Here is an 18,053-nt window from a genome sequence, read left to right as displayed (position 1 = left end):
AATTGAAGCATGCTTATACATGCTGAAAGCTTTATTATCTTGGTTTCCAGATGGGTTTATTTCATGCTGCCCTGGCATATCATAAATCTGTGTTATTTCACTTAATTTCAAATTACATTCACCATTGTCTGCTGGTGACTGAAGTTAAATGCACATATTTGCACACATTATGTTTAAGATAATGTTTGACACAGCCTTTCCCACCCCATGTCTGTGTTGGCTGGTTCTCAGTGCAGAACAATGAGGAATTTTCAAGGAATTATGACTTTTGAAATGTCCCTTGGTGTCAGAAGTTGTGGGAGAATTTGCAGTCTGACTTATTTTAAAAACTGGCTTAGGCAGAGCTTGCAAATATTCATGACCAATAGTGGTATTTTGGGGAGTGCTTTTATTTTTCTCTTTTATTGCATTTCTTTATAAAGAGTTCTTGAAATGTGTGAAGGATATCCACTATAAGTCTTTTAACAGGCACCTGCCTTCTAGTAAAAAAAAGCACTATCAAGATTGTTGAGAAGTCCAGCCGTCGCACAGCTAAGCAGCCCTCTGTGCATTACTGCTGTGTCAACATTGTGGGAGCTTTGTTGGCTCTCAAGAAAGCTTTGGTCTTGTAGGGAGGACATCTTTAGGAGGCAACATTAGCTTAGTAGATCAAGAATGGTGAATGCGCCTTTTAGTGCTCTGCAGGGATTTTTTTGCATGAAGAAGGTTCCATTTCATTAAACGTCAGTAGTGCCAAAATTTTAAGAAATTCTCAGATTAAATGTAGTGTGGACATAAAAAATACAGTTAATCTAATTAATGATGTAACATTCTGCAATCAGCTACATTATCGTAAATGATCCTGGTATATTACTTTTTTTAAATCAGCATGTGTAAAATAAGCAAATATTTACTTACACGTAGCATGGGCTACGTGTAAGTATGGTTTTGGTATGATAAATTAACTGTTGTATGATCCTGTGTTTCACGCTTGTCCCCAATAAAAATGCAGTCAAAAGACTTAGTGTGATAGGACAGGTACTTAATCTCACAAGTTTCTCTAATATATACAATTTCTTTAATTTTCTAGCAAAATTCAGTGATTACAAATCAACGTGGTCCCCAGATCCCATAGGACACAATCCCACTCATCTCTCCAACAAGATGTGGAAAAACCATATTTCCTCAAGGAACACTACAGGGCTGCCCCGCCCACCTCCTGGCCTGACCAACCCCAAACCATCATCTCCATGGAACAGCACAGCACCCCGATCGGTCAGGGGCTGGGGGGCACAGGACTCAAGGCTTGGCTCTGGTGAGCACAAATCAACTGCAGCACCACTGTTCAGACCTGAGCAATGTATGTTTCACAGCGCCAGTGGTGTGGGGGAAAGAAAGTTGCAGTTGTCTGGTAATAGGAAAAAAGAGAGTTCCTTCTTGAAATGGAAATTTGCTGTCAGTAATTGGGGTGGTCAGGGATGGAATCCCAGGTCCTGCTGCAGGGAATGTGTGAGGAAGGGCTGAGAACTGCCAGAAGAGAACACCTGCTCCTTAGGGCCTTTCAAGACTAGATCCTTGCTGTGTGTGAGAAACTCCTCAAGGATAAACTCTAGTAAAATTAATCTTGATGTGAACTGTGAGCAAAGATGTCATTTTGTTTTCAGGATTGAAGATTAGACTTTCATGTTTTAGCAAGACTGCTAATGCTAATTTTTTCTGAAAGACCTAACTGTAAAGAAAGATGATTTTTCTTTGTATCAAATCTGTCTTGATTACTCTGTCTTATAATTTGCAGCATCTACTTGGAGTGATGGTGGCTCAGTTCGTCCTAGCTACTGGCTGGTTCTTCACAATCTCACTCCACAGGTATTTTCTGTGGTTGTTTCTGGGGACTCGTTTGCTTTAGCAAAGATTTGTGAATTATTCAGTCGTTTCTTTTTGAATAAAATCTGACAAAATCAGATTTGTCAACATATGTAACATATTTCTACTAAACCAAGCTGCAGTCTGACTTATTTTTCTATTGTAATCTCTTCAGCTAATTTTATGATGTTCATGTTTTGCTATGTGACTGTTAAAACATTTCTTTACTTAAGAGTTAGAAAGAATAATTGAACAGAAAGATTTTTCTTAGAAGTGAGGGTGAATTTCATGACTATAATATGAAATGGTTTACAGCTGTTCTTTGGGATGTTGTCAATAAGAAATTTAATGTAACTGCCAGTTTTTGCTTTAGTGTTTCCATAGTGAAACCACTGAATTTTTCCAGCGCTTCTGCCAAAACCAGTCTCATTAGGTTATTTCTGCAAGTATTCTCAGAGCTTGCTGCCATTCTGAATGAATTCTGTGGAGATCTTGGTTTCAGCATTCACAATTAGTATTCAAGGCCTAGGAACAGCTTATATGATTATCAGCAGTATCCTGAGGTCTAGACAGAAGAGTCCCTTCTTCAGCCAGATAATTTACTGTGTTTCTACAGTCTGCAAAAAAAGGTTGATGTGAAAGGAAAAGCTGAGTCTCCAGCAGATCACCCAAAATGGTGAGCTGTGCTCCATCTGTAAAAAAGACTGTTTACCTTGATGGGAAGAAAAAGCACAGTTCTAAGTGTGGCTTGTGTGAAATACTTCAGTGCTGCTTTAGGAATTATTTAGTGGAAGAAGAATATATTTTGGAGGCGTTTAAGTTAGTAGGAAAGAGAAACAGATCATAGCTGTCTCATTATGGATTCTCTCTTTATTGTGGATCACTACACTAGAGAGAGAAGTGTAAAGGTTCAGATGGATTCATAGACTCATAGAATGGTTAGGCTTGGAAAGAACAAGATGTTCATTTCAAGGTTCTCTGCTTTAACCTTGACCATACCACCACACAACTTCCTTTTCCCTCATTTGAAGCTGTGTTATAAAATAGGGGGGAAAGAAGGAAGAAAGTAGCACTTCCTTAAGTAGTTGCACATACGAATCCCATTCATATGCCCATGTCCCTGTGGCACACCAGGAATGGAATCTGTCTGTACAGGACACCTGGGAGAGCAGCTGTTACTGGAGGTAAGCAACAAGCTGTTACTGCTGCAGAAGGAATGTAGGCAACAACTGCTGTGAAAACATTAGTTCAGATGGAATGAACATTGGTGGGTTTGGCAGCAAAATCACTGACTCTTTCTGTCACTGTTTCATAAACCGCAAAGACAAAGAAGAATCAAAATAAATTTAAAAAAAATTCATTGTAGAGATATTTCCAGTTTTGCAAAAACCTTTTAACAAGTAGTTTATATACATTCTATTGAAATCAGAGGGCTGAAGACTAAGGCATTCTGGTTCCTTTAGTAGAAATTGTGATGACTGAAGGTGGTGAGAAGTACAAGTTGTGTATAATTACTAGAAAGACTGTCGATGTAAAGATAGTGACAGTGTAAGAAACTCAGTGAAAGAGGGAAGACTGGACTCAAGCTGTAAATGAACAGGAAAGATAATTTAGATTATTCCATACTAAAGCAAAATCCATGTAACAGTGAGAAGTCAAAATATACCAGTTCCTGTTTGAAAATCAACTTCTGTCACCTTTGCTTTCTTCCCACTGCTTTCATCTGTTTTTCTTTCTGAGAGCAGCATATTTTTCAATTACTGTCGCGAAGTCAGGATTAAAATATGTGTGGAGAAATAATTACAAACATCTGTTTCATCCTGGCTGTTCTTCCTCAGATTGATGGGTCAACCTTGAGGACGATCTGCATGCAGCATGGCCCACTGCTGACATTCCATCTGAACCTGACCCAGGGCACCGCCCTCATCCGATACAACACCAAACAGGAGGCGGCCAAGGCCCAGACTGCACTGCACATGTAAGCAAGGTTTTGAGACAAAAATCTCTGAGGGTGTGGGGTGGGTGGTGTAAGCCCCTAAACTCAGTGAATTTTTGAATTTTACTAACCTCTTGAATTCCAAAGGCTTTTAACCTGTTCTTCATCTGTTTTGTTTAAAAGGTGGCATATGTGCATTTACTTCATGGTATAGGCACTTTTATTGTTCTTGGTGTTAACGTTCAGAACCTTAGTTTAAATTTATTAAGATTTTGTTCAGGGACAACTGAATGTGGGGGCAAGGGGGTTGGGGTGTTTTTCTTTTTTGTTTTTTCCCCATATAAAATGGAAGTTCTTTTGTTTTGAGTGAATTTCACTGTCAAAAACAGCTAAAGTTTTCCATGTCTGCTCCATTGTAGCAATGTAGCTGATGCCTCCTTTCGTTTGGACACCTATTAGTGTTGTTCCTGTGCTGTCTGAATCCCTTGCTCTTTTGGCTCTAACTATTTTGTTTCTTATGTGTTCCTTGCCCTGTAGGTGTGTGTTGGGAAACACTACCATCCTGGCTGAGTTTGCCACAGATGAAGAGGTTAGTCGCTTTTTGGCACAAGCTCAGCCCCCTACACCTGCAGCAACCCCGAGTGCACCCGCAGCGGGCTGGCAATCCCTGGAGACAGGACAGAACCAGACAGATCCAGTTGGACCTGCTTTGAATCTCTTTGGTGGGTCAACAGGGCTTGGGCAGTGGAGCAGTGGTGGCGGCGGCGGCAGCAGTGGGGGTGATCTCACTGGCGCTTCATTGTGGGGGCCCCCAAACTATTCTTCAAGCTTGTGGGGGGTCCCGAGTGTAGAGGATCCACACCGAATGGGCAGCCCTGCTCCCTTACTACCTGGAGACCTTCTGGGAGGAGGGTCGGATTCAATCTGAACTTAGAACTTTCAACTCTGACCTCGTGACCTTTTTTGGAACAGCAGCAGCAGCACTAACTTGACCTTTTTCGTTTTTTTCAACTTGCAATAAATACATTTATAAAAGGAAAAAAGAAAACGGAGAAAGAAAAAAAGGTGGGTCATTGACAGACTGTCTGAGCACATAGTTGCCTCCCTTATATAACTTCAGTTTTTTCGTTTGGAATATGAATCCAAAAAGAGAACATATCACTCTTGAAATACTTGAATCGTGAACGCCAACTTAGAAAGACAATGTGAAGCAAGTACACATACCATTTAAATTTAAACAGAAAAAATTAAAAAAATTAGTTTCTAGTTTTTCACTTTTTCATGTTATACGGAAGTTGTTGCTAAGAAACATATATACTGAAAAAATAGCTTTTTAACTTTGTTTGCACTGGGTGTGTTTCCGTCCTTAGGTCTACCATGTTGGGTTGGGGTTGGGGAGGGGTTCAAAAGAATAAGGGAGGGAGGGAAAGACTTGACGGAGCCTCACTTTAAAAACAAAAATAAAGACAAAAAAAAACCTAGAAAAAAATTTAAAAATTAAAAACCCACAAAAAAAAAAAAAAAAAAAAAAAAAAACAGAAAAAACAAACAAAACAAAAAAACCAACACTTTGTGATTGGCTGGTTGATAAGTACCAGTGTGTTCTGGCACATGTAACTGCCCACGTGTGCTTGTTTCTGTGTGAGTGCGTGTGCACATGTTTGTGTGTGTGCATTTTTTTCTCTATATATATAATCTTGAAACGCTGCATTGCTGATGGTCTACGGGCTGGCTGGCCATCTGCATGTCTTGATTCTGAAAGCAAGACAGGCATGGTGGAGTCCCTGTGGCTGAAGCGGAATCCAGTTGGGCTGGATTAAAATTTGTCAGTAGGTTTTTTTAAATTCGTTTAGCAGGGTGCTATCTCAAATCTGCAGATCATACAGAGTGGATAGTTGCTTCCTAGCCCTTGTTCTAACCCTGTGGTAGAGCAGAACACTGCCATATCCAGAGGATTTGGTGAGAGGGGAAACAATGTTGTCTTTGAGTAAACAGTATCTTTATTTATGTCTGCATGTGGGGTTTTTGTACTGAATGAACCCTAGAGTGTTTGTTATGTAATGCAAGCCATTTATTTCTTCCGACAAGGGGAAAAGAGGAGGAAAGAAGACATTGCCATTTTTTGTGCATATAGACAAATGTTCTTTTTCTGTCTCTTGCAAGCTTCAGTACCTTTTAAAAAAGAGTGTTTCTTTTCTCCCCCAAACTTAAATAAGCACCTGTACTCATTCTGGAGGAATCCATCAAAAGCTTGAAAATCCAGCCCAACCAAATTAGCCTTTTAGTTGATTTACTGCTTCTATTAAAACTGACAAAAAGCTAAATGGTGTCAGCAAAGTGCCAGCCAGCCTGCCTCATCTCCTGAAAGCACATGCAGCCCACTCCTTCCTGCGTCCTTCATGGTGAGCGTTACCTGTGCCAGGCCTTGGTGTCATTACAGCGCCAGACCATCACTGACAGAAACGTTTACTTACGAATGTTCTTAAACCAGTGTGTACTTCAAAGGTTTCCTTTTGTTTCTCTGTGTTGTGTTTTTTCCTGTGTATGTGGTTTTGCTTAGGGAGGTATATAACTAGCAAAGACTTTTTTTTTTTAAAGAAGTATTGCACCTTTTTGTTTTTTGTTTTTACTTTTTTCTGTACTGTTGCTTTTTAATTTCTGTATTTAAGGAAAGGTTTGGGGTTTTTTTAGCATCAGTGTAGTAATACTCTGGGCAGGATAGGGGTGACCTATAATCCACAGTGATAGCCAGTGTGTGCGTGCATGTGTGCGCTGGGAACAAAACTTTTAAGACCTGTTGTTGTGAAAAGAGTTGTAGCAGACTTGAAGGAACATCCCCTGACACAAAGCAAGAAGCTTTTTGTGGGGATGGGGCCGGGGGAAGAGGGAAGAGAGATGCCGGTACTTTTTCCATAAGTGCTAGGACTTCCATGCAGCATTGTCCAGCTGTTACACTGTCTGACAAAGTGCCGACCTTCTGTACCAGCACATACCTGTCCATTCCAGCCCTCAGAGGGAGCAGTGCTTTATCACCTGGCCGAGGGGGGCAGATAGGGGAGTCTGTTTCTTCAGCCTTTTCATTGAAGGATGTGACCATGTCTAATGCATTTAACTCATGGGTTTGGTGGGCAGAAGCAAAACCAGATGCAAGTCATGGGGGGAGGTTGGTGCGCGCCTGTGTGTGTGTGTATGCCTGTGTGCTGGGGGTGGGAGGGAAGGGCTAGGGAATTACATGGCTGTTTAATTTTATTTGCCCTTTCTATGTAAGCCCCAATGTCACAGTGAAGACTGACTGAGGGAAATGCTGCATATACACATGCCTGTAGATTTGTATGCAAAGCGTTATGTGATAAAAAAGTATGAGTAGCTTTGTATTTGTTTAGTAAACTGGAGTATGCAGCATACTCTAGCCCCTTTGGAAAATACTTTCCTATCATGTCTCCTCCATCTATCACACCATGCACAAAGAAACAAAATGCTCTCTTTCAGTTCCTGCTAGCTGGCTAGTAACCCTTGTGTTCAGGCATCTGTACAGCTTTGTTTCTGCTCAAAGACCAAGCACGCTCGGACACGCAGAGCAGGTTCTTAAAAGTCCCATGCCAGCAGTACTTCCTAGTGAAGCACCTTTGGCCTGAGCAAGCCAGTATCTGTTCTGTCACATGGTCTGCTATACATGCTGGTTCATTGCTGTGTTCCACCCTCACTTCTCTCTCCCAACCTGCCCTAAGGTCCCTTTTCCTGCACTTTGGGCTAGTTGACTTCATTGCGATACTACGGTGAAAGCCGGGTGCTAGAGCCCCTCTTGTTTACAAGACATAATGAGGGATTTGAAATATTTAAAAAGAAAAGCTAAATTGTTCTTCCATTGTAAGCTTAAAGGGAAAAAAATTAAAATGTACAAAAAAAAAAAAAAAAGACCAAAAAGTGCATATATATATTTTAGATGAAGACTAACTCTGGGAGCATTTAACAGTGTTTTTGTTTTTATTTTAACATTTTATTTTCCTGCTTTAAATTTGCAAGCATTCTCAGGAATTCTAGGGTAGGAAGCCAGTTTTTTGAAGATGGTTTATTTAACCTTATCCTAGATAGATGGCTGTTTCTTGTTGATAAACTTTTACAAGTTCCTGAATCTTCAAAATGTTTGAAAGTTTTTACTTTAAAATAAAAATGCTAAAAAAAAAAATAAAAAGAAAAAGAAAAAAAGAAAAAATCTCCAAATGTTACTGTCAAGCGAGGGATCAAGAATTTTAAAGACTTTCTAAATTAAGATACATTAAGAAAGCTTCTCAATATCAGCAACAGGAATTCATTGCAATCTTAAACAATTTGTGGGAGAAGGGTTATCATTTATTGTGCTTTGTTACTCATGCAGACGTGTGCAGTTGCATGGAGAAGAGAAGTGTGTGAATGGAAACCTACTATCCCCTCTCGATTGAAAACTAAATAAAAATATTCTTCCAAGCACCTTTTTGAAGCAGAGTGAAAGTATAAACCTTATTAAAAGGCAGTAGAGTTTAACTGAAAGAATCCTCAGTTAGGACGACTAGCAGGAAATACACAATGGTGCTTCTTTGAACCACTTCTGAGCAGTGCTAAAGTAAACCAGTGCTGATGGATTACTCAGTAATGAAGTAGTTCTATTAACCTGCCTTTTTCAGTACAGAAAAAAAAGAATATGGAAAAACTCCACAAAAATGTACATTGGAAATCAACTTCCCTGTTTTCAGCTACTCGGTCAGTTTATTCCCCACTTGGAGATTTGCTGCTTGCTTTTCTTCACCCACCCCACCTCCCAGTCTTTGTTTCTTTTTATATGAGGGAAATAGCTGTTAAACTCCTCTGTTCAACCTGTTGCTGCTGGCTGTCAGGGCTTACAGTCTTGAACTTAAAAGTTCGGTGTTGGGATGGCCAACTTCTGCCTCCCAGCTCTAGGGGTCAGGGGCTTACTCGGCCTGAAACGGCTTGGATCAAACCACAAAAACCGCGCTAGTGCCTTGTTACATGCACCCACATGCCCTACAGTAGGGGAGGGGAGGGAAGACGAGGCAAGGTGAGGCAGTGTAGCCACTTCATGGAAATAGATGTGCCCATTCTTAAGGGAAGAAGAGCATGCCCGTGTGAGCAAGTCGTGCAATGAGTTACTTAATAGTAGTTAAGTTGTTGTTGTTAATAAAAGAAATCAGATGCCAAATTCTGTCTTTCTCATAGCAGCTGCCCAGTGTTTTCATGTTGTGCTGCGTGTGCATGTGAGTCTATTGAAAATAATGCATCAGTAGTAATAATAATGTGCTTCAAAAATCCTGTTGTGGGCCAGTAGAAGGAGGGTTTACTTAGAAAGTTTAGGATTCTATTTTATTTTATTTTATTTTATTGTTTTTTTTTAATGAGAGAATTTGAGTGCTTTGCCAGAAGCTGTGTTTTATCAAATCAGCAGTGTCCTAAAAGAGAGGAAACCATAGCATTTAGTCAAAAAGGCTGACAGACTTGACATTCACTTGGAAGTGGATTGTGACTGACTGCTGAAGGGTTGACAGTCAGTAAGTTTCAGCAGTCTGCTGGGTCCAAACCTATTGTAGTACAGCAGTCTGCTCCTCATTTCCTGAATGTGCATCCTGTAAGTGTTAGTGACTGTCTCCTCAGTGACAGTTTCCCTACATGGTCAAAGTAACATTAATCTATATTCCAGCTACAGTTGACAGATCTGCGTGGCTTAGTCAGGGCGCTCTCAACCATTGCAGGTGGTGTCTGAGAATTGTGCTAACCAGACTCAACTGCTGGGGACACCCGTTGCTTAATGTTGTAAAAATTCTGCTGCCATTTGAGCTCCTAATAGTGAAAAGTCAGCAGGAGTTGATGTTAGGGTATTTCTGGGCTTTTACAAAACTGTTCCCAGGATGGAGTCATTGGCAGCATCTTGTTTAAGCATATTGGCAAGGTAGGGAGAAGAGGCTGGGGAAAGCACAGCTTGGAATAGACTAAGGGCATCTCTTTCCAGATAAAAATCATGCCACTTTGCTTACCCTACCTTGCGGTGTCTATCAAGCTGGGAGCTTTTAATCTGTTTGGTAATTCTTTGCTCTAATTGAGGATTTTGTCTTAGCAGTGACAACAGAGTCTAGTAAGCAAAACGAAGTGTGGTACAGCTCAGAAACCTGTGTTTAGACTTCTGACATTTGCTTTGGAATACTTGCCATCTTTTTCCAGTGTTTTTACGTTTCTACCTGGACATTTGCCTAGCAGTCTTGAGAGTGGGGTTTTTGTTGGTTTGGGGTTTTTTTACAATCATAAGGTGTCAGGTTTTTCTTACATATTTTTTTTTAATTGTGCTTCACATTAAGTGGCTTTTGTAATGAGTAAGAATGTTAAGCCAAGTATGTTCTTGCCTCTGCAATATAAACAGGTTGTTTTCAAAAAACTGGGTGGGATAACCATCTTAAAAATTAAATAACAATTAAAAGTTTATATTAAGTTGGCCTCTTTTTCTTTTTACCATGAAATTTCTAAGCATTTATTCCTTAGAACTTTTGCCCTATTTTTTTCTTCTTAAAAATGCTGCCACATCTTCCACTGTGTCCTAATAGTGCATCCAAATAGTACTGTAGTTTTTTGGGGGGAAATTTTGATTAGGTTGCGTTTTTTGCTTCATTATTAAGATGTAGCTCTTAAGTTTCTTATTTTGTTTGTGCATATTGTTTTCCTATTGACTTTTAAGAGGAGCACTGTTTGTGTATCTGAGGTACCCAAATTTGAAAAGCCTGGTCAATGAAATGAGCTGGATCAGGGTTAACATAGCAGATGAGGACCTGTTGTGTTTCCAGTGTGTGTTGCATATAATGCCTTCACTGTAAATCATGTGACCTTAGTGTCTAGGTTCTCAAATGGATTGAAATGCAGGTTTTGTGGAGGCTGGCTAACATCTCAGGGTAATAGTCCTGATTGAGTAGAAGGTAGGGGTTTTTTTCTAAAGATGTGAAGTTCCCTTAACGGAAGCAGCTTTCTTAATTGTAAATATGCATGCATGGTTTATGGGCAGGAAAGTAATACCAAGACAACTACATTGAAATTAATTTAAAAAAAACCAATAAACAAATGCTGTTGATGTGCAACTTTGGTCCTGAATCTGAAGCAGCATACACAGAATCCGTTGGTTTGTCTAAACTTATTTTGCACACAATGTCATTTCAGTTCTGTTGTTTATTTGCCACTGCTTTGCAGTTTTAGGAACTGATACTGTTAGATCATATGGTCATTCCCACTGTGATCAAAACACAGATATCTAAAACACGAACTTTCTTCCCCTTTATCTCCAGTACTAGACTTCCACCTGTGGCAGAAGGATGGTAACAGTAGTGGGGAGAAATATGTGAAGTTTCCCAATGTAGACAGAGTTGCTACTCCCTGTTGTCCTGAATTCACATCCAAACCTAAACCACAAAGCAACTGTTAGGCTGTAGTAGACCTGTTGGTTGGACTAAATGACAGGAGCCATACTGGAGATTTTTAGCAGCCGTGCCTAGTCCATGTCCTTCACAACGTTCTGCATAAGTGTCCCATCACTGTAAATACCAGTGTTGCTGAATTTTACCAAAGTTCCCTTGCAGTAGATAATAGGAAACAGGTCCATTTTGTGGTGACTCACCAAGCAGAGCTTTGCCTACAGTAGACTTTAAGGGTCTGTCTACATTGCTGTCAAAATTGAGTCAGGGTCCTGTTTAAAATTATAGTGCTCTATTTTGTGGTGTTACGTGACCTTAAACTTTGTGATGTAGTAACTGTAGCTGCTGATCCTTGTATGAAAAGTGATTTAAGGTTTCATCTGTGCTACAGAAAGCGCCACAGCTCCTGATGGGTTGGAGCCTACTTTTAAAACTTGTCAGGCTACAATAGATGCAGTTTCATCTGTAGCGCGCAGCAGACAACATCTGTTTGCATCAACAGTTTGCCTGCGCGTTGCTTTTCATCAAGCTATGCAGGAAAGCTTTTCTCTAGAAGTCTCCCAGAGTCCTAGCAAGCTTCTAGCAAATCAAGTGCCCTCTGCAAAAGAGCCATTTTTGCCCTGTTTGTGTGATAGTTGGACTGGTGACATTCAGCAGTGTTAGGATTCCTGTAAACTTTGTAATGAGAAAGGGAGTTTTTTGACTTGATTCTGACAGCCTTTCTGTAAAGTAATAGAGAGCACTCCAGGGAAAAAGAACAAAAAAAAGGGAAGAATGCACTGTGCCAGCCAGCGTTAAGTATTGAAGTATTTTAGCAGCAAACATTCTTGACTGTGATGGGCAGAGGGGAAGAGACTGGAGTGCGCAGTACGAGGAGGCCATGTTCGGCGAGCAGTGTTTCCTTGAGCACTAAATGCCTCTTTTTGGCTGTTAATGTGTGTTGTTACCTTCACAGAACTAACTTCCTCATTTTTTATTGTTTGTGTTTATTAATTGAGAGAAGGTGGAAGCTCCTCCTGTTTCAGATGAAACACAACCAACCATAAGTAATCATTTTCTTCATCAATTTTTGTTGAGGTTGCACAGCTTGTTAGGATAGCTATTTTAGTGACATGGTTATGATATTATGTGCTTTCTTCCCCCTCCCTCTCCCTGCCAGATCTGGCTTACCCTTTCTATATAAGGCGCTGTGTGGGTTTTTTTGTTTTGTTTTGGGGACGTGGAAAAGAAGCAAAGTGAAGTGAAAATGCAAGCCAAGGTAGAACAGCCTTACTTTAGGGGGTAGCCTTACAACAGAGCTTTATAGTGAGTGTGCTGTATTCCAAAATATGTAAGCCAAAAACAAACAAAAAAAGCATTCATTTATGCAAAAAAATTTAAAAGAGGTGTTTGAAGACTTCTTTAATATGTACCTTCTAAAGGTGGAGTAAGGTCTCACCAAGTGATAGGTTATTGTGATACTTCTTGCTGGGTCAGTAGGAATGGGTCGGGGTATAAGCGCTTAACGTTTCCTCCTATGTTTTTACAAGCAGTAAGTTAAATGTGGTATTTATGAATGTGCCTTTGTGAGTATAGTGACTGTCTAATTGAGGAGACCGCTTGGGCTGGAGGGGAGACAAGGGTCAGTTTATTCTTTCAAGAGGTCAGACATTGAGATTGCAGCCCACTGGTCCCTTTTGACAAGCAGCATCATTGGCTGGTCTCTACACTGCACAATACGTATTCATATGTGGTAGAGATTGGGGGGGTGTGAAGGGATGTCATGTGATGCACACAGAAGCTGTTGATAGTTTTAGGCTAGTCTGCGTTGCAGGTTGAGTTTGTATATGTATTATGTGGCTTCTCTTTATGTTTGTGTGCATGAGTGTGAATGTGTGTGGCTTTGTTTTTTTGTAAGCACTGGAGAATTTGAACACAGTGATGTTTGAGACAAATTTATACATGTAGAGAAGATGATGTTTTGTAGCTTCTGTTAAATAGTGGGTGCAGGCACACTTTTACCCTCTCTGCCCGTGTCCTGATAAGTGAAACAGGAATTTTTTTTCAACCCTTCAACTTCCAGCACACTTAACGTTGCCATTTAAATGAACAGGGTATTACACAAGAAGAAAAAAAGAAGTTTTTGAAATGGTAAGGTAGAAGTGTTTAAAAGGAAAAAAATCTGAAGTAATTTTTTGTTTCTTCAAAGCTGTTTGTAGCTAAACATGGGAATCTGCAGTGTCTCCTTCCATTTGTTTTTTTTTCCTAATAATTCACCTCTTCGTCCCACCCAAAACATGAGGTGTACAAGATCAAGAGCTGTTGTTGTAGCGCTTTGTAATTCCCACCCTGAAAAGAAACTCCAGTGGGATCCCTCAGCTCTATTCAGGAAGACAAAGAGAGGAGAGACTCTGCAGTTTTCTTTGCTTCGCTCTCATTCCTCTCTAATGGCCTTGAAATGTATTATTATGCAAATGTGAATTTTGATACTGAACTTAAGAAGAGGTTGTTTGTTCTTTTTTCAAAAAAAAAAAAAGGTCCCATATGTGGTCAGCATTGCTTCTTTATTTTGTAAGTGAATTGTAAACTATGCATTCTGCAAAGGGGGTGCAGGGGACAAAGATACTTTGCTAAACTGTTCAGGAGTTTCTGTGTCCATGGCATATCCATTATAGTTTGGGGAAGTGGGGAAGTGATAACTTTGAATTAAGAAGGAATTGATAACAACCTTTTTTTTGTCAGAGGCTGGCCAATTGCTAACTGGGAAGAGATTTGAATAACCAATTTTGGCTGCAAAATAAAATCAGCTCTCAGCCTTGCACAGGGTGAATTCAGCCGCACAGTGTTAACCCAGGGCGTAAAGGGTGAATGGGACACCAGGTCTACCTGGGGATTATCTACCACCTCCTGTGCTCTGGCCCTTGTTAAGCTCAGGAAACTCACTGCCACAGGCACTGGGTTTTTTTTTATTTACTACTCGTTTTCCATTTCAGCAGTCCTTGTGCTCTTCCAGGAGAGTTGGAATATGGCTAGTCCTTGGTATCCACACTTCCTTATCCCTAACATTTTCTTTGCTGCTGTTTCTGGTACTCTTCATACAGTGACAGAGCAGCTGTGGGCAGGATGGTGGAGACAATACTTTCTTTCTAGTGCTGATCAAAGCCCAGCTATGAGGACTGTGTATTTTCAATGGCAGCAGCTACTGTTGTTTTGTTGTCTGGCGTTGCTGCCAGTGACTTAGTGCTAATGGTGACAGTATGTGAAATTTTAGGGAAAGTAGACTGATATGTTCCCTCTATTTGAAAGGAAATACCCTGTTTTTATTATAAGGTAGTATCATAATGGTCATTAAAAAGGATTTACTTCCTCACATCTCCAAAATGTAATCATTGTGAATTATGTGCATTCCTTGAAGCTTGCTGAGCTTCCAGGAAGAGTCTCCTCAGAAAAAAATATAGATCTCACTGCTCTCTCCATCATTATAATAGGGACCTTTTGACTTGACTTTTTCCTTTATCCATGGTGAACCATGGTACTGGCATTATCTTAGGTGTAATATCATAAACTGAGATATTATCCTGCCTGTATTCAGTGTTTTCATGCAGCAATTTTATTTTTGTTGACATTCACAGTACTGTAATAAGTAATAGACTTGATGATCACTCTCACATCTGTACCTGCCTTGCAGATGTGATCTTATCAGGGTTCCACTCTGTCAGAATGCCTTTTAAAAAAAAGAAAACAAAAAAAATCAGAAGCTTAAACTCATTCACAAAAATACCTCGTGGTACATTTTCCCTTTTGATGTAACCTTTTAAATCTTCGTTTTTCTTCTAAACTTGATGGGCTTTTATTTCCATCCGTTATCTCCTTTGTAAAAAGATGTTTGAACTAGTGGTTTTGAGCACAGGTTTGGGAAGCCTGAAACTCCTGAATTTTAATATTGGCCATTACTCTTTCCTTGCCTTGGGCAAGTCATTTAACTACTTTGCCTTTGTTTTTTCATCTGTAAAGCGGGGTTGTTAATAATACTTACCTACCTCACAGGGGTTTTGTGAGGATCAACTAGTAATGTTTATCAAGTGCTTTAAAGAAAAAAGCATGATAGAAGTATTATGAGGTTTTCACAGCAAGATCGCTAGTTCTTTTTACATTGTTTGCTTGTGTGGAGGGAGATAACCTTTTTGATTTTTTTAATTATTCAATCCATTAGACACTCAGATCCTAAATGATAGAAGTTGATAGAGATTCAGTTACTCATACTCTTCAGTCTTTACACTTGTTTCCATCTTCTCTTCTTTATATAGTTATGCCAGTGTTGCTACAGGTCACATGTCTCCAGTACTTTTGGGTAAGCTTCAACATTGAAGTATTTTGAGCTTGCTGCTTCTTTCACCAGACCACCAAATCAGAAAAAGTTGGTGTACTTCTCCCTGCCATTATATGGCAGTTTTGGTAGTGTCATCTTTGAAGTAGACGCATCTTTTCCTGCCATCAGGAATGGGAGGTGGTGGTGTGTAGTTCCGGAGTGGGGACTGTAAGATGAAGAACCTGGCCACTTTATGCTGCTGCTCCAGGGATGAAGGGCAGAGTAGCTTCCTATGTCCTTCCCCGAGTTAATTTCAGTGTGTTACCAGTCACACTTCAAATGCAGTGTCTCTTCTTCTTGTCCACAACATACAGAAGCCATCACCTGCCAATAGAACGTAGGAACAGAGTGAATGATAGTAGATGCTGCTTGTGTATATGCCTTACAACTCTCCCAAAACGTCTCTGGGAGGGTGGTGGGGGATGAGGTCTTCATTGGGTAAATCTCACAGTTGTCAGGGAACCTCTGCTACTTTCTCCCCTCTCAATCACTTGGTCCCTGTTTCTTCTTTCTGGATGTGCGTCTCAGGGATGTGCATATGAGCCCATGCCTCTTGGAATTTGGCGTTTGAAATATCAAGAACATGGTTTCTGTACCTGAAACCCTTCTGTCTGACACTCCCTGGTCCTCTCTGTCCTGCCTTGCTCCCCATGGCCTTAGGAACATCTCTCCACTGTTGCCCTACACCACCCTCTCCATCTCTGCCAGTAATCAAGGTGAAGTGTGTACAGTGATTCTGCAGAGAAAGAAGCTGAAGTGATGCAAGTGCACTGTGGCATTTACACGCAGAGGTATCTTGTTTTTCTGCCACATCTGCTCTAAAGCCTGCAGAACATCTGATGCATAGTGCTTTTTCTTTCTCATCTAGAAAGCAGAACAAACAGCAGTATAAATCTGATTATGGTAATTCTGTAATGTTTACTTTAAACTAAATGCTAAGTATTGTCCTCAAAGAACCAAAAAAACACCCACCTTCTAACAAAAATAACCAAATGTAATCTTCCTGGGTGCGGAAGAGGAAAGGAGAGGAGGAAAAGCAGTGACAGGGGAGCGTTCTGATCTATTTTCATCTCCACTGCTCGGCTGGAGGTGTGAAATGCTGCTTTGAGTTCCACAAACATAAGGGATTATGTTTACAAAGGTAAATGCCTTCTACCTGTTCAGGAAACTGGCTACTGGTGGGCATCGGGAGTTGGGCAAGTTTCTCTTCGTTGCAAACAAGTAATAGGAGAAAGGTGTGTCCAGAAGAGGAATGGAGAAACAGATTCATTTCATCTAGTCTTGGTAAAATAATGCCCCCTTTTTCTCTCCTTATGGAATGGAGAGATGAGGTGGCTGAATAGAAAATCATTGGTGTCCAATATGGCTGGATTAGAAAAGGCAGCTTTTCTACTTTGCACATAAATAGGTAACAGGAAGGTACAGCTTAAGTCCTCTTGCCTGAAACACTGTCCCCCAGAAGCAGACATTGTAATAGTAAAATAGTGGCTGTGTATATTGATGCTATTTGCAAGTTACCTGTAAGTGTTTATTTTTTTTCTTATACTTGAAATGGCTTCCTTTACTAAACTCTTACCTAGTTCTGGTTTCTCCCCTCTTTCTATAGTGTGCAGTAAGGAAAATTACAGGACGAATGGGGAGAATGTAGAGGAGATGACGCAATGACTTGCATATCCAGGTTTCATCTTAATTTCCATCCCATGTTCTCAGAAATGTTTGAACTTCCGAAGGGTTTTCCATGGACACAGAAACTCAGCACTTTAGAAGGTGCTCTTGTAAGGCTGGCTGCCCCCTTTTCCTCCTTTTCTATATTTTTATTTTACTTTTAGTATAGTGGTACTTAAGATCACTGGTTCACTTAAAAAGAAAAAAAACCAATAAAATATTTAAACTCTACTAATGTACAAATAAGCTGAAATGTTGCATTTTATGTGTATTTTTGCCATAGCAGGTACTGTATTTCTCATGCTGGATTTAGAAAAAAAAAAAAAGGAAAAAAAAGAAAAAAAACAAACAAAAGGGTGACGTTTTATTGGAGTGTGACAAGTTAAGAGTAATAAAGAATTAAGTCGTCGTCATTTCATTGAAACTGAGAGATGGTGTAATACTTATATATAAGTTTTCTGAAGGTTTTTTTTGGGCTTTTAAACAGCTTTTTTGGTTTTTTGTTTTCTTCGTTTTGGTTTTTTTTTGGTTTGTTTTTTTGTTTGTTTGTTTGTTTTTTGAAAGATATGATTGTATTATGTGCAACTCAGTTGCTTACATTATAACTACAAACTATTTTTGGGTTCCTGGAAAAAAAGAAAAAAAATACTAATAAATGTGTTTGGCTGCTAAGCATTTAAAGCTCGTGTTTTGTGCACGTTTTGTGTCCCGCGGCCGTGTCGGGGTCCCTGAGGCCGCCTTGGCCTCCGGGCGCGGGGGGGCGCCGGGCGCGCCGCGGGCTCGGGGCGGGGCGGGCGCGCTGAGGGCGCGGGGCGGGGCCTCC

General features: G+C 40.2%; 1 protein-coding gene across 9 annotated transcripts in view; it reads left to right on the top strand.

The window, feature by feature from the left end:
- Positions 1-17,911, top strand: part of TNRC6B (trinucleotide repeat containing adaptor 6B) — a 134,217-nt gene extending 116,306 nt beyond the window's left edge. For 7 of the 9 annotated variants that reach the window (XM_059472204.1, XM_059472207.1, XM_059472203.1 and 4 more), the window contains 4 exons: positions 1,070-1,339; positions 1,775-1,845; positions 3,681-3,820; positions 4,316-17,911. In XM_059472204.1, coding sequence (XP_059328187.1) covers positions 1,070-1,339; positions 1,775-1,845; positions 3,681-3,820; positions 4,316-4,706 — 872 coding nt within the window. In that variant the 3' untranslated portion in view covers positions 4,707-17,911. The remainder of the gene's footprint in view (positions 1-1,069; positions 1,340-1,774; positions 1,846-3,680; positions 3,821-4,315) is intronic. The other 2 variants (XM_059472212.1, XM_059472205.1) reach the window with 1 other exon arrangement.
- The last annotated feature ends 142 nt before the right edge of the window (positions 17,912-18,053 follow it).

Source organism: Ammospiza nelsoni, chromosome 5 (assembly GCF_027579445.1).
Source record: "Ammospiza nelsoni isolate bAmmNel1 chromosome 5, bAmmNel1.pri, whole genome shotgun sequence".
Classification (NCBI taxonomy): Eukaryota; Metazoa; Chordata; class Aves; order Passeriformes; family Passerellidae; genus Ammospiza; species Ammospiza nelsoni.
Note: the sequence above shows the minus strand (reverse complement) of the source record. Positions and strands in the feature narration are given on the sequence as shown.